This window comes from Ranitomeya imitator, chromosome 1, assembly GCF_032444005.1.
Source record: "Ranitomeya imitator isolate aRanImi1 chromosome 1, aRanImi1.pri, whole genome shotgun sequence".
Taxonomy (NCBI): domain Eukaryota; kingdom Metazoa; phylum Chordata; class Amphibia; order Anura; family Dendrobatidae; genus Ranitomeya; species Ranitomeya imitator.
In genome coordinates, this window is record NC_091282.1 from 1,226,930,345 (window position 1) to 1,226,946,143 (window position 15,799).

General features: G+C 48.2%; 1 protein-coding gene across 1 annotated transcript in view; it reads right to left on the minus strand.

The window, feature by feature from the left end:
* Positions 1–11,365: 11,365 nt before the first annotated feature.
* VAX2 (ventral anterior homeobox 2) overlaps positions 11,366–15,799 on the minus strand; it is a 160,076-nt gene continuing 155,642 nt past the window's right edge. Inside the window, exon 3 of the mRNA XM_069745113.1 lies at positions 11,366–15,670. Coding sequence (XP_069601214.1) covers positions 15,206–15,670 — 465 coding nt within the window. The 3' untranslated portion in view covers positions 11,366–15,205. The remainder of the gene's footprint in view (positions 15,671–15,799) is intronic.

A 15,799-nucleotide genomic window follows, 5' to 3' on the forward strand; every position in this document is an offset into this window, starting at 1 on the left:
TGTACATAATTATATATGTACAGCCGGCATAACCTGGGCATCCTCTGTGTATAATTATATATCTACATCTGGTATAACCTGGCCATCCCCTGTGTATAATCATATATGTACAGTTGGTATAACCTAGGCATCTACTGTATATAATTATATATGTACAGCTGGTATAACCTGGGCATCTCCTGTATATAATTATATATGTACAGCTGATATAACCTGGGCATCTCCTGTATATAATTATATATGTACAGCTGATATAACCTGGGCATCCTCTGTGTATAATCATATATGTACAGCTGGTATAACCTTGGCATCCACTATATATAATTATATATCTACAGCTGGTATAACATGGGCATCTCGTGCGTATAGTTATATATGTACAGCTGGTATAACCTGGGCATCCCCTGTGTATAATCATATATGTACAGCTAGTATAACCTGGGTATCCACTGTAAATAATTATATATGTACAGCTGGTATAACCTTGGTATCACGTGTATAACTATATATGTACAGCTGGTATAGTAACATAGTAACATAGTAACATAGTTAGTAAGGCCGAAAAAAGACATTTGTCCATCCAGTTCAGCCTATATTCCATCATAATAAATCCCCAGATCTACGTCCTTCTACAGAACCTAATAATTGTATGATACAATATTGTTCTGCTCCAGGAAGACATCCAGGCCTCTCTTGAACCCCTCGACTGAGTTCGCCATCACCACCTCCTCAGGCAAGCAATTCCAGATTCTCACTGCCCTAACAGTAAAGAATCCTCTTCTATGTTGGTGGAAAAACCTTCTCTCCTCCAGACGCAAACAATGCCCCCTTGTGCCCGTCACCTTCCTTGGTATAAACAGATCCTCAGCGAGATATTTGTATTGTCCCCTTATATACTTATACATGGTTATTAGATCGCCCCTCAGTCGTCTTTTTTCTAGACTAAATAATCCTAATTTCGCTAATCTATCTGGGTATTGTAGTTCTCCCATCCCCTTTATTAATTTTGTTGCCCTCCTTTGTACTCTCTCTAGTTCCATTATATCCTTCCTGAGCACCGGTGCCCAAAACTGGACACAGTACTCCATGTGCGGTCTAACTAGGGATTTGTACAGAGGCAGTATAATGCTCTCATCATGTGTATCCAGACCTCTTTTAATGCACCCCATGATCCTGTTGTATAACCTGGGCATCCACTGTATATAATTATATATGTACAGCTGGTATAACCTGGGCATCTCCTGTATATAATTATGTATGTACAGCTGGTATAACCTGGCCATCTCCTTTATATATTTATGTACAGCTGATATAACCTGGGCATCCACTGTATATAATTATATATCTTCAGCTGGTATAACCTGGGCATCTCCTGTTTATAATTATATATGTACAGCCGGTATAACCTGGACATCCACTTGGTATAATTATATATGTATAGCTGGTATAACCTGGGCATCTCCTGTATATAATTATACTGTATATTATTATTATTTATTATTATAGCGCCATTTATTCCATGGCGCTTTACATGTGAGGAGGGGTATACATAGTAAAAACAAGTACAATAATCTTGAACAATACAGATCACAACTGGTACAGGAGGAGAGAGGACCCTGCCCGCGAGGGCTCACAATCTACAAGGGATGGGTGAGGATACAGGAGGAGAGAGGACCCTGCCCGCGAGGGCTCACAATCTACAAGGGATGGGTGAGGATACAGGAGGAGTGAGGACCCTGCCCGCGAGGGCTCACAATCTACAAGGGATGGGTGAGAATACAGTAGGTGAGGATAGAGCTGGTCGTGCAGCGGTTTGGTCGATCGGTGGTTACTGCAGGTTGTAGGCTTGTCTGAAGAGGTGGGTCTTCAGGTTCTTTTTGAAGGTTTCGATGATAGGCGAGAGTCTGATGTGTTGTGGTAGAGGGTTCCAGAGTAGGGGGGATGTGCGAGAGAAATCTTGTATACGATTGAGGGAAGAGGAGATAAGAGGGGAGTATAGAAGGAGATCTTGTGAGGATCAGAGGTTGCGGGTAGGTAAGTACCGGGAGATGAGGTCACAGATGTATGGAGGAGACAGGTTGTGGATGGCTTTGTACGTCATGGTTAGGGTTTTGTACTGGAGTCTCTGGGTAATGGGGAGCCAGTGAAGGGATTGACAGAGGGGAGAGGCCAGGGAATAGCGGGGGGACGGGTGGATTAGTCGGGCAGCAGAGTTTAGAATAGATTGGAGGGGTGCAAGAGTGTTCGAGGGAAGGCCACAGAGCAGGAGGTTACAGTAGTCGAGGTGGGAGATGATGAGGGCATGGACTAGGGTTTTTGCAGATTCTTGGTTTAGGAATGTACGGATCCATGAAATATTTTTGAGTTGAAGGTGGCAGGAATTGGAAAGGGCTTGGATATGTGGTTTGAAGGAGAGATCAGCGTCAAGGATTAGCCCGAGGCAGCGAGCTTGTGGGACTGGGGAGAGTGGGCAGTCGTTTACTGTAATGGATAGGTTCATTGGGGGGGTCGCGTGAGATGGGGGAAAGATGATGAATTCTGTTTTGTCCATGTTAAGTTTTAGAAATCTAGTGGAGAAGAAGGATGAAATAGTGGACAGACATTGAGGGATTCCGGTTAGAAGGGAGGTGATATCTGGTCCAGAGATGTAGATCTGTGTGTCATCAGCATAGAGATGATACTGAAAGCCATGAGATTCTATGAGCTGTCCCAGGCCAAAGGTGTAAATGGAGAAGAGCAGGGGCCCAAGGACTGAACCTTGTGGGACTCCGACAGATAGAGGGCGAGGTGAGGAGGTGGTGTGTGAGTGGGAGACGCTGAATGTCCGGTCTGTTAGGTATGACGAGATCCAGGATAGGGCCAAGTCTGTGATGCCAAGGGATGAGAGGGTCTGTAGTAATAGGGAATGGTCCACTGTGTCAAAGGCAGCCGACAGGTCGAGGAGGAGGAGGACAGAGTAGTGTCGCTTGCTCTTGGCGGTTAAGAGGTCATTGGTGACCTTAGTTAGGGCAGTTTCAGTGGAGTGGTGTGACCGGAAGCCAGATTGTAAGCGGTCAAAAAGGGAGCAAGAAGATAGATGGGAGGACAGTTCAAGGTAGACGTGTTGTTCCAGTAGTTTGGAGGCATAAGGGAGAAGTGATATAGGGCGATAGCTAGATACAGAGGATGGGTCAAGAGAGGGCTTTTTGATGATAAGTGTGATTGAGGCATGTTTAAAGCTTGAGGGGAAAACACCAGTTGTTAGTGATAGGTTGAAGAGACTGGTTAGGGTTGGAATGACGACTGGTGAGGTTTGGGATGAGGTGGGATGGGATCGGGTCAAGTGCACATGTGGTGAGATGCGATCTTGAGAGTAGAGTGGAGAGTCGATCTTCTGTAATGGTGGAGTAGTTGGTTTTGGAGGTGGAGGGCTGGGAAGTCGGGAGGAAGGGCTCTGATCTTATCAATCTTCTGCTTGGAAAATGAGGCAAAGTCTTCAGCTGAAATGATTGGGGAGGGAGGAGGTGCTGGGGGACGGAGGGGAGTTGAAGGTGTTGAATAACTGTTTAGGGTTGTGAGACAGGGAGGATGAGAGATGAGAAGTAGGTTTGTTTAGCTGTGGCGAGTGAGGCCTTGAAAGTAGTTAGAGACTGTTTGAATGCGATGAAGCGCTCGTTGCAGTGAGATCTTTTCCATATCCTCTCAGCAGCCCTGGAAGCTCGCCTCAGTTCTTTGGTCAGGCTGGGACAACCTGGGCATCTCCTGTATATAATTATATATGTACAGCTGGTATAACCTGGGCATCGCCTGTATATAATTATATATGTACAGCTGGTATAACCTGGGCATCTCCTGTATATAATTATATATATACTAGATGGTGGCCGATTCTAACGCATCGGGTATTCTAGAATATGTATGTCCACGTAGTATATTGCCCAGCGACGTAGTATATTGGCCAGTCACGTAGTATATTGCCCAGCCACGTAGTATATTGCCCAGCCACGTGGTATATTGCCCAGCCACGTAGTATATTGCCCAGCCACGTAGTATATTGCCCAGCCACGTGGTATATTGCCCAGCCACGTGGTATATTGCCCAGTCACATAGTATATTGCCCAGCCACGTAGTATATTGCCCAGCCACGTGGTATATTGCCCAGCCACGTAGTATATTGCCCAGCCACGTAGTATATTGCCCAGTCACGTAGTATATTGCCCAGCCACGTAGTATATTGCCCAGTCACATACTATATTGCCCAGTCACATAGTATATTGCACAGCCCACGTAGTAAATTGCCCAGCGACGTAGTATATTACCCAGTCACATAGTATATTGCCCAGTCACGTAGTATATTGCCCAGCCACGTAGTATATTAGGTTGTGTAGAAGGACGTAGATCTGGGGATTTATTATGATGGAATATAGGCTGAACTGGATGGACAAATGTCTTTTTTCGGCCTTACTAACTATGTTATGTATATTGCCCAGCGACATAGTATATTGCACAGAGCCACGTAGTATAGAGACTTAAAATAAAAAATAAACATATACTCACCTATAGCCCATTGAAGTCCTGCTATACTCACCATCCGCCGCCTTTCCCGCTCCTCGCCACGCTCCCGGGATCGCTCCATTGCAAGCCGCAGCTTCCAGTCCCAGGGCTGGTGTGAGCAGGACCTGTGATGACGTCGCGGTCACATGACCGTGACGTCACGGCAGCTCCTTTTCGCATACCAGCCCTGGGACCGGAAGCTGCCGCTTGCAATGGAGCGGTCACCGGCGCGTCGCGAGGAGCGGGAAAGGCGGTGGATGGTGAGTATAGCAGGGTTTTTTTATTATTATTTTTAATATGACATATTTTTAAATAGTTGGGGACACACAGGGTTAATAACAGCGGTAACGAAGTGCGTCCGCGTACACCACGGCCCGTTACCGCTGCCATTAACCCTGTGTGAGCGGTGACCGGAGGGGATTACGGAGCGGGTGCCTGGCAGTGAGTGCAGGGGAGTAGGGGAGGGACTAATCGGACTGTGCCCGTCGCTGATTGGTCGCGGCAGCCATGACAGGCAGCTGCCCAGACCAATCAGCGAAGCGGGATTTCCGTTACGAAAGTTGAGGACAGACAGACGGAAGCACCCCTTAGACAAATATATATATATATATATAAATATATATGGCTGGTATAACCTGGGCAGCTCCTGTATATAATTGTATATACAGTATATAATCATATATATATATGACTGGTATAACTGGGGCATCTGCTGTATATAATTATATAACTATGTATATATGACTGGCATAACCTGTGCATCTCCTGTATATAAATATAAATAAATATATATACTAGCTATTGAACCCATTCTACGCCCGAGTGGCGAGCATTTATATTGGTATATGGTCTCCATCCTGGTATGTGCTGCTCCATCCTGCGTCCCCATCCTGTCATGTGCTGCACTCATCCTGCGTCCCCATCCTGTCATGTGCTGCACCCATCCTGCGTCCCCATCCTGTCATGTGCTGCTCCATCCTGCGTCCCCATCCTGTCATGTGCTGCTCCATCCTGCGTCCCCATCCTGTCATGTGCTGCACTCATCCTGCTTCCCCATCCTGTCATGTGCTGCACCCATCCTGCGTCCCCATCCTGTCATGTGCTGCACCCATCCTGCGTCCCCATCCTGTCATGTGCTGCTCCATCCTGCGTCCCCATCCTGTCATGTGCTGCACTCATCCTGCGTCCCCATCCTGGTATGTGCTGCACCCATCCTGCGTCCCCATCCTGTCATGTGCTGCACCCATCCTGCGTCCCCATCCTGTCATGTGCTGCACCCATCCTGCGTCCCCATCCTGTCATGTGCTGCTCCATCCTGGGTCCCCATCCTGCGTCCCCATCCTGCCATGTGCTGCACCCATCCTGCGTCCCCATCCTGGTATGTGCTGCACCCATCCTGCGTCCCCATCCTGCATCCCCATCCTGTCATGTGCTGCACCCATCCTGCATCCCCATCCTGTCATGTGCTGCACCCATCCTGCGCCCCCATCCTGTCATGTGCTGCACCCATCCTGCGCCCCCATCCTGTCATGTGCTGCACCCATCCTGCGCCCCCATCCTGTCATGTGCTGCACCCATCCTGCGCCCCCATCCTGTCATGTGCTGCACCCATCCTGCGTCCCCATCCTGTCATGTGCTGCACCCATCCTGTGCCCCCATCCTGTCATGTGCTGCACCCATCCTGGTATGTGCTGCACCCATCCTGCGTCCCCATCCTGTCATGTGCTGCACCCATCCTGCGTCCCCATCCTGTCATGTGCTGCACTCATCCTGCGTCCCCATCCTGTCATGTGCTGCACCCATCCTGCGTCCACATCCTGTCATGTGCTGCACCCATCCTGCGTCCCCATCCTGTCAGGTGCTGCTCCATCCTGCGTCCCCATCCTGTCATGTGCTGCACTCATCCTGCGTCCCCATCCTGGTATGTGCTGCACCCATCCTGCGTCCCCATCCTGTCATGTGCTGCACCCATCCTGCGTCCTCATCCTGTCATGTGCTGCACCCATCCTGCGCCCCCATCCTGTCATGTGCTGCACCCATCCTGCGTCCCCATCCTGTCATGTGCTGCTCCATCCTGGGTCCCCATCCTGCGTCCCCATCCTGCCATGTGCTGCACCCATCCTGCGTCCCCATCCTGGTATGTGCTGCACCCATCCTGCGTCCCCATCCTGCATCCCCATCCTGTCATGTGCTGCACCCATCCTGCGTCCACATCCTGTCATGTGCTGCACCCATCCTGCGTCCCCATCCTGTCATGTGCTGCTCCATCCTGCGTCCCCATCCTGTCATGTGCTGCACTCATCCTGCGTCCCCATCCTGGTATGTGCTGCACCCATCCTGCGTCCCCATCCTGTCATGTGCTGCACCCATCCTGCGTCCCCATCCTGTCATGTGCTGCACCCATCCTGCGCCCCCATCCTGCCATGTGCTGCACCCATCCTGCGTCCCCATCCTGGTATGTGCTGCACCCATCCTGCGTCCCCATCCTGTCATGTGCTGCTCCATCCTGGGTCCCCATCCTGCGTCCCCATCCTGCCATGTGCTGCACCCATCCTGCGTCCCCATCCTGGTATGTGCTGCACCCATCCTGCGTCCCCATCCTGCATCCCCATCCTGTCATGTGCTGCACCCATCCTGCATCCCCATCCTGTCATGTGCTGCACCCATCCTGCGCCCCCATCCTGTCATGTGCTGCACCCATCCTGCGCCCCAATCCTGTCATGTGCTGCACCCATCCTGCGCCCCCATCCTGTCATGTGCTGCACCCATCCTGCGCCCCCATCCTGTCATGTGCTGCACCCATCCTGCGTCCCCATCCTGTCATGTGCTGCACCCATCCTGTGCCCCCATCCTGTCATGTGCTGCACCCATCCTGGTATGTGCTGCACCCATCCTGCGTCCCCATCCTGTCATGTGCTGCACCCATCCTGCGTCCCCATCCTGTCATGTGCTGCACCCATCCTGCGCCCCCATCCTGTCATGTGCTGCACCCATCCTGCGTCCCCATCCTGTCATGTGCTGCACCCATCCTGCGTCCCCATCCTGCGTCCCCATCCTGTCATGTGCTGCACCCATCCTGCGTCCCCATCCTGGTATGTGCTGCACCCATCCTGCGTCCCCATCCTGTCATGTGCTGCACCCATCCTGCGTCCCCATCCTGTTATGTGCTGCACCCATCCTGCATCCCCATCCTGTCATGTGCTGCACCCATCCTGCGTCCCCATCCTGTCATGTGCTGCACCCATCCTGCGTCCCCATCCTGGTATGTGCTGCACCCATCCTGCGTCCCCATCCTGCGTCCCCATCCTGGTATGTGCTGCACCCATCTTGCGTCCCCATCCTGTCATGTGCTGCACCCATCCTGCGTCCCATCCTGGTATGTGCTGCACCCATCCTGCGTCCCCATCCTGCGTCCCCATCCTGGTATGTGCTGCAACCATCCTGCGTCCCCATCCTGGTATGTGCTGCACCCATCCTGCGTCCCCATCCTGTCATGTGCTGCACCCATCCTGCGTCCCCATCCTGGTATGTGCTGCACCCATCCTGCGTCCCCATCCTGCGTCCCCATCCTGGTATGTGCTGCAACCATCCTGCGTCCCCATCCTGCGTCCCCATCCTGGTATGTGCTGCAACCATCCTGCGTCCCCATCCTGTCATGTGCTGCACCCATCCGGGGGCCTGAGCAGGCGGGGACACCGGCGCGCTGTGGGGGTCAGGTGCCGGTATCGCCGCCAGCTCAGGCCCCCCAGCACTTACTATACTCACCTGTCTGTCCCGTTCCAGCCCTGAGCGCCGCCATCTTCCCGGTCTCCTGGCTGTGACTGTTCAGTCAGAGGGCGGCGCCGGCACGCAGTAAGCGCGTCATCGCGCCCTCTGAACTGAAGGTCACAGGCCGAAGACCGGGAAGATGGTGGCGCTCAGCATTGGAACGCAGGACAGGTGAATATGGCCGATACTCACCCTCCTGGTGCATCCCTGCTTCTCTGTTGGAGATCGCGGTGTGCGTTCAGTGTGAACGCATACCGCGATCTCCCGGGAGCGTCACTCTGTGAGGCCCAGACTGCACCGGCGTCTATAAAGGCTTCGGACAGAGTGACGCTGCCAGCGTTATATTATAGATATATATATATATATATATATATATATATATATATATATATATATATATATATATATATATATATATATATATATGGCTGGTATAACCTCGGCATCTCCTGTATATAATTATATATACGGTATATAATTATATATATATGACTGGTATAACCGGGCCATCTGCTGTATATTATTATATATATATGGCTGGTATAACCTGGGCATCTCCTGTATATATATGATATTTAAAAGTGATATAGGCCACATTGCTCATTTTGGTTTATCTTTCCTTTTTGTTTTCTTCCCTGTTGTTGGCTTTTTACCTGTTCTCCTTAAGAGTATCTCAATAGTTACTGGCCACACCCTGTTCTAAATTACAGTTTTTGGAGTCTGAACCCATCAGAAACCTTCCTTCTTACCCATTAGTGGTGCCTCTGTAAGGAGGTTGCTTTCCCTGCTCCTTACCTGGAACCACTTAGTCAGACAGCTGGGTTGTCGGGGGGGAAGACTTTCTGCCCTGGACAGAAAGGACCATGTGACTGCTGGGGGCGGAGAGGAAGAGAGGGGGTGTGGTCAGAAAAGAGCGGGAGAGCAGAGCGCACGAGAGAGAGGGGACAGCCCGCCAGAGAGAAAGCAGGCTGCAGCACCGCGCTCCCCATGAGAGAGTGCTCCCCGTGAGGGCACTGAGGCTAAGATACCAGCCGTAGTGGAGGATGGATGTGAGAGTGTGGACTTGGAGGCCTCCATAATCAGAGAAGACGTATCCCCTTACAGTGACCTGAGCGCGCAGCCCCGGTGACCGCACTGACAAGCAAGGACCCCTGAGTGTGTCAAAGTAAACTGCTCAGTGTGTGTGTAGCATTGCTGCTGCAGAGAGAGAGACTGCCAGCCCAATATACAGAGACCTGCAGCAGAGTGGCTGTGTGACTTCCTGCTTCCAGCTTCACTGGGAGAAAAGGCTGCAGAGACTTAACCCCGAAGTTTCCAGTTCACAGGAGACAGAGGAGAGACTTCAGGATCTTCAAGCGCTGCTGGTGACTGTACCTACGTTGGAGTAAGGACCCTCAAGTCAGGACCTCCCTGGATTGATAAGTTACAAGAACACTCGTTAACCGTTGCGATTCCGCTGAACTGTTTACTGTTTGCTTTATCTCTATTAACCCCCTGTTTACTCCCTGCGAGGAGAATCTTACTCCTGTTAATAAATTCCCCTCAACAGCTGGTCTGTCTGTTCCGTGATGACATACTCAACTCTGCACTCTATTACACCTCCATGCTTTACTACACTGAGGTCATCAGAAACCTTCCTTCTTACCCATCAGTGGTGCCTTCATGCTTCATACTGCGATTATAGGAAACCTTCCTTCTTACCCATCAGTGGTGCCTCCATGCTTTGTACTGCAGTCATCGGAAACCTTCCTTCTTACCCATCAGTGGTGCCTCCATGCTTTGTACTGCAGTCATCGGAAACCTTCCTTCTTACCCATCAGTGGTGCCTCCATGCTTCATACTGCGATTATAGGAAACCTTCCTTCTTACCCATCAGCGGTGCCTCCATGCTTTATACTGCAATTATAGGAAAACTTCCTTCTTACCCATCGGTGGTGCCTTCCTGCTTTGTACTGCTGTCATCAGAAACCTTCCTTCTTACCCATCAGTGGTGCCTTCATGCTTTATACTGCGGTCATTGGAAACCTTCCTTCTTACCCATCAGTGGTTCCTCCAAGCTTTATACTGCGGTCATCGGAAACCTTCCTTCTTACCCATCAGTGGTGCCTCCATACTTTATACTACGGTCATCGGAAACCTTCCTTCTTACCCATCAGCGGTGCCTCCCTGCTTTACACTGCAGTCATCGGAAACCTTCCTTCTTACCCATCAGCGGTGCCTCCCTGCTTTACACTGCAGTCATCGGAAACCTTCCTTCTTACCCATCAGTGGTGCCTCCATGCTTTACACTGCAGTCATCGAAAACCTTCCTTCTTACCCATCAGCGGTGCCTCCATGCTTCATAATGCGGTCACCGGAAACCTTCCTTCTTACCCATCAGTGGTGCCTCCATGCTTTATAATGCAGTCATTGGAAACCTTCCTTCTTACCCATCAGTGGTGCCTCCATGCTTCATAATGCGGTCACCGGAAACCTTCCTTCTTACCCATCAGTGGTGCCTCCCTGCTTTATACTGTGATGATAGGAAACCTTCCGTCTTACCCATCAGTGGTGCCTCCATGCTTCATAATGCGGTCACCGGAAACCTTCCTTCTTACCCATCAGTGGTGCCTCCATGCTTTATAATGCAGTCATTGGAAACCTTCCTTCTTACCCATCAGTGGTGCCTCCATGCTTCATAATGCGGTCACCGGAAACCTTCCTTCTTACCCATCAGTGGTGCCTCCCTGCTTTATACTGTGATGATAGGAAACCTTCCGTCTTACCCATCAGTGGTGCCTCCATGCTTCATAATGCGGTCACCGGAAACCTTCCTTCTTACCCATCAGTGGTGCCTCCATGCTTTATACTGCGGTCATCGGAAACCTTCCTTCTTACCCATCAGTGGTGCCTCCCTGCTTTATACTGCAGCACCACAACTGATTATACCTTTCAAAACACAAATAAGCCTCAATAAGTAGGAGGCTTCATATCTTCTTTAACCATAATTGCAGATAATTGTTCCCTGGTATTTCGCTTATTAATAAATGAGATCAGACCTGGACATGAAAGACACAGACACGTCTTATTTACCAAAAGCAGAGAAGTTTTATTCTGTGAAGATGAAGAAAAGAAATGATTTGTCAAAACACCTTTCAGTACCGAGCACCAAGCACAACAACACTTTGTCCTTAGACTGACATGAAATATGAATTTAGAGTTTTCTTAAAGCGGATGAAAGATAAACTAGAGCTGATCACTACAACATCTTCCTCTGCCCGTCTCCTCGGTAGGGGATACACCATGTAACATCTAATCTGTGGCTGGATGCTGTCCAGACTGTGCCAGGACCTTTACTTCATCTGTGACTGACTACACCAGTTAGTTCTAATATGCCACCACCATCATGTGATGATGCCATGTTTCTTCCATTACATTTGTAAACTAAGGATGTCTTATTGGCACCAGTTCATTTTGGTGAGGACCATTAATGGTGCTCAAGACTGGATGAAACTACAGAACAAAGCGAATCAGATCATGACATGAGAAAGTCTTGTTAGCTTGAAGGGCTCTCGGTCTGCTTTGCATGTATTGCTTGGCCAATTCTTGGCATCTCAGCATGCCACCAAGTCTTGGGGGATGGTGACAATATGGCGATGATAATTAATGAGTTCCACTTAGAAACAATGTTGAGTGAGTTGGTTTTTTGGGTATTTAAGAGAACCAGATACTCATGGAAGAGCGGTTGCCTGAAAACCCAGCATCTCCTCTAAAACTTCTTGCCCTCTCGGGTGGGTTATACATTCATCTATTAAGAAGTTTATGATGAGAGTGCATCAGCTGAGGGTCTATGCAAATACACACAGTCAATGGGACCCCAAATGAAAACTGTTGGCAAAGCATATTTTCACCTCTTCATAACTTTAAATTTTCAATGACTCAAAACCGGTGATGTCACCTAAATACAAAAGACATCACCTCAATACCAGTGATGTCACCTCACTACAGGAGATGTCACCACAATACAAGAGATGTCACATCAATACAACAGACCTCACCTCAATACCAGTGATGTCACCTCAATACAGTGATGTCCCATCAATACAAGAGACGTTACCTCAATACAAGAAACGTCACTTAATATCAGTGATGTCACCTCACTACAGGAGATGACACTTCAATACAACTGACCTCACCTCAATACCAGTGATGTCACCTCAATACAAGATATGTCACCTCAATATAAGAGACCTCACCTCAAGCCAAATGATGTCACCTCAGGCCAAATGATGTCACCTCAACACAAGAGACAATCACTTTATTACAAGAGCGGTCACCTCAATACAAGAGAAGTCACTTCAACTTCAGTGATGTCACCTCAGGCCAAATGATGTCACCTCAACACAAGAGACAATCACTTTATTACAAGAGCGGTCACCTCAATACAAGAGAAGTCACTTCAACTTCAGTGATGTCACCTCAACACAAGAGACATGACCTCAATACTAAAGAAATCATCTCAACACAAAAGACATTATCTCAACACAATAGACATCTCCTCTACACAAGAGATGTTGCCTCCATACAAGAGATGTCATCTCAACATTAGTGATGTCACATCAACACCAATGATGTCACCTCAATACAAATGATATTATCTCAACACCTGTAACGTCACCTCACCAGAAGTTCCAGGTCAAGGACACAAAGTGGTCTTCTGCAACTCCAGAAAAAGGGTACAAATACCTTTTAAGGGTTTAACTGAATTTGGAAATTCAATCTAATGCTTCCACATGTGGTAATGTGATGACTCTATGGTGAAAACAACTAGTGGGAACCAAGTAAGTAGGCTCGTATTCGCGGGAACAAATTGTAGAGTTGTCACCTGAACCCTTTTATTTCCTGGAAAACTGTCAATTTGGGTGGGTTGAAGCAGTTTATGATTATCAATGCAAATCCCACAATGTTAATGGGACCACCCAACCGGAAGCTGCTGGCAATGGTTAGTGTTACCTCATTGATAGCTTTAACTGGTCAACACCAGTGACGTCACATCAATACAATAGACATCAACGCAACACCAATTATGTCATCTCAACACCAGTGATATCACCTCAACACTAATGATGTCTCCTCAACACAAGTGACATCACCTCAACACAAGTGAAATCACCTCAATAGAAGTGGCATCACCTCATCACAAGTGACATCACCTCAACACAAGTGACATCATCTCAACACCAATTATGTCACTGCAACACAAGTGACATCACCTCAACACCAGTGACCTCACCTCAGCACAAGTATTGTCACCACAACATGAGTGATGTCACCTTAACACCAGTGATGTCATCCAATGCCAAGTGATGTCACCTGAATTTGAGTGATATCACCTCAATAGAAGTGATGATAACTTAACAGAAGTTCAAGCCAGGAGCACGAAGTGATCTTTTTCTCCACCAGAAAACGGTTACAATTACTTTTTACATGAATTACCAGTATTAGGATTTGGAAAATCTTTCTAAAGTTTTATCTTCCTGCCCCATCAATTTTACACGGAAACATTTCTTCCCATTTACAGTTATTGCATTTTTTGGCATCTACAAACCGACCTTCCATTCCAGACTAAGTTATAATAAATAGCAATGAAACAATGAATTATTCTCGGATTATTGTAGCGAGACGGAAACATTTAGAGATTTCATCAAGGGGTTTTATACCCCAAGAAATAAAAGATGGCATAAAAATTAATGAGGATCCCTACAGAAAAAAATGTATTGAGAAGGATCGGAGGTGGGGTTGGGTGGTGTAGGCATCTCATGGACAATCTGTCAGGGTATGAAGACCATGCATGATTGTTAAATACTGTACAGACCAAAGATACTAGGTACAGGGCCAGAAGAGTGTGGCTCCGATATACCTACTGCAAACAGCTATGTAAGCTCCCTATAGAGGCCACTTCAACATAAAACTGGTTTAGAAGGTGGTCCAAATCAGATTGTCAAATGCATGAAGTGGAGCCGTCCAACAAGAGCCTTAAAGTTGCAACTCACCAAAACCCCAGGATATTTCTGAAATAGGCTTTTATGAACGAGGAATCATACATACAGTAAGCCTGAGATCATAGTGCTCAATGCCAGGTGTCTGCTGGTTTGATGTAAAGCCACCACCAAAATACTCCAGAGATATGTGGTGTTTACATGATTTTTATGTCTGTAGTATTCCAATATGCATTTAGGAGTGCACATACTTTATTGAGCGCACAATCAGTAGATATTGAACGAATGCATTGAGATAATTGTCTCCGGTTGTCCTCTTCTATCCTCCTCTAATCTGGATACATCCAGTCTTGATCTTACATCATCGCGTGGCTGAGTAGGTCACTCACCATCCCTCCCGGGATCGGCACTCCTCACTTCTACAATACCCTGTGACGCTGCAGACTCTGTTCCTTCCATTTTGTCTCTGCTTGTGGCCAGATCATTACATTTCACAGTCAACATAGCTCATAACATCAGGAAAGACAAGGTAACATGGCTCCATATGCATTAAATGACTTCACAATTATAATTAGTACCCCTCTCCCACCCTTCCATTTTTTTCCAGCCTTGAGCGAGTGTCTTCTCATCGGTTTTCTTAGTTCAGAGCAATCCCGCGATGGACAACCCCACTTAGCAATGTTGCGAGAGTGCTTACAGACCAATTAACAGTGGTAGGAAAAATGAGGACCGGCGTCCCCCACTGGACATGTCATAGAGCTGCCTCTGTACAATGTATATTATCACCGTGAGAACAAACACACACACACCACGAGACACATTTGGCTCAATAGTCTCTTGATATTCGACTTGCAAGACCAGTACGTAGGTGTGTGGGCAGAGAAGCAAACACAGTGGACTTGACACCTTCCCATCGGCAATGGTTCTTAGGAGCTTGCCTTTTTGCTAGAGATATTGTCTTTTCTTTCCAGCCGGGTATAAGGCTCAAAGGCTGAGCTTCCTAGTCCATACCCAGTGGGTATTTCATGTAAGCTCCCCAATAGAGGGCCAGGGAAACAAAGGGGAGGCGGGAGCCTTGGCGAAGTGGCGGAAGCTAAGGATGGAACTTGGAGGGTAAAGGCACCAGCTCCTGGCGGGGTACTGCTCATACTGGGCGATGTGCTTCCCGAAGTTCCCAGGCTGGACCCGTTTGCCGATGAATTGCCTAATGGGTTTTGATTAGGTGAAAGCAAGTTGGGGGGAGCCGGAACTGATAACAGTCTGCCTTGTTCCAACAACCGTAAAATATTACAGGTAGCAAATGACTCGGAGGTTGACGAGGAACGTTTTTCAGAGTCCCTGCTCTGGTCCTTCTTCTGTTTGGTCCTTCGATTTTGGAACCAGACCTTGACCTGAAATGGAGAAAGAAAGAGAGTGAACATTAGGGACATTTATGGATCAAGTATATATATATATATATATATATATATATATATACAGTAGTGACGTAGGATTTTGTTAGGTCAGGGACGTCATGGTCA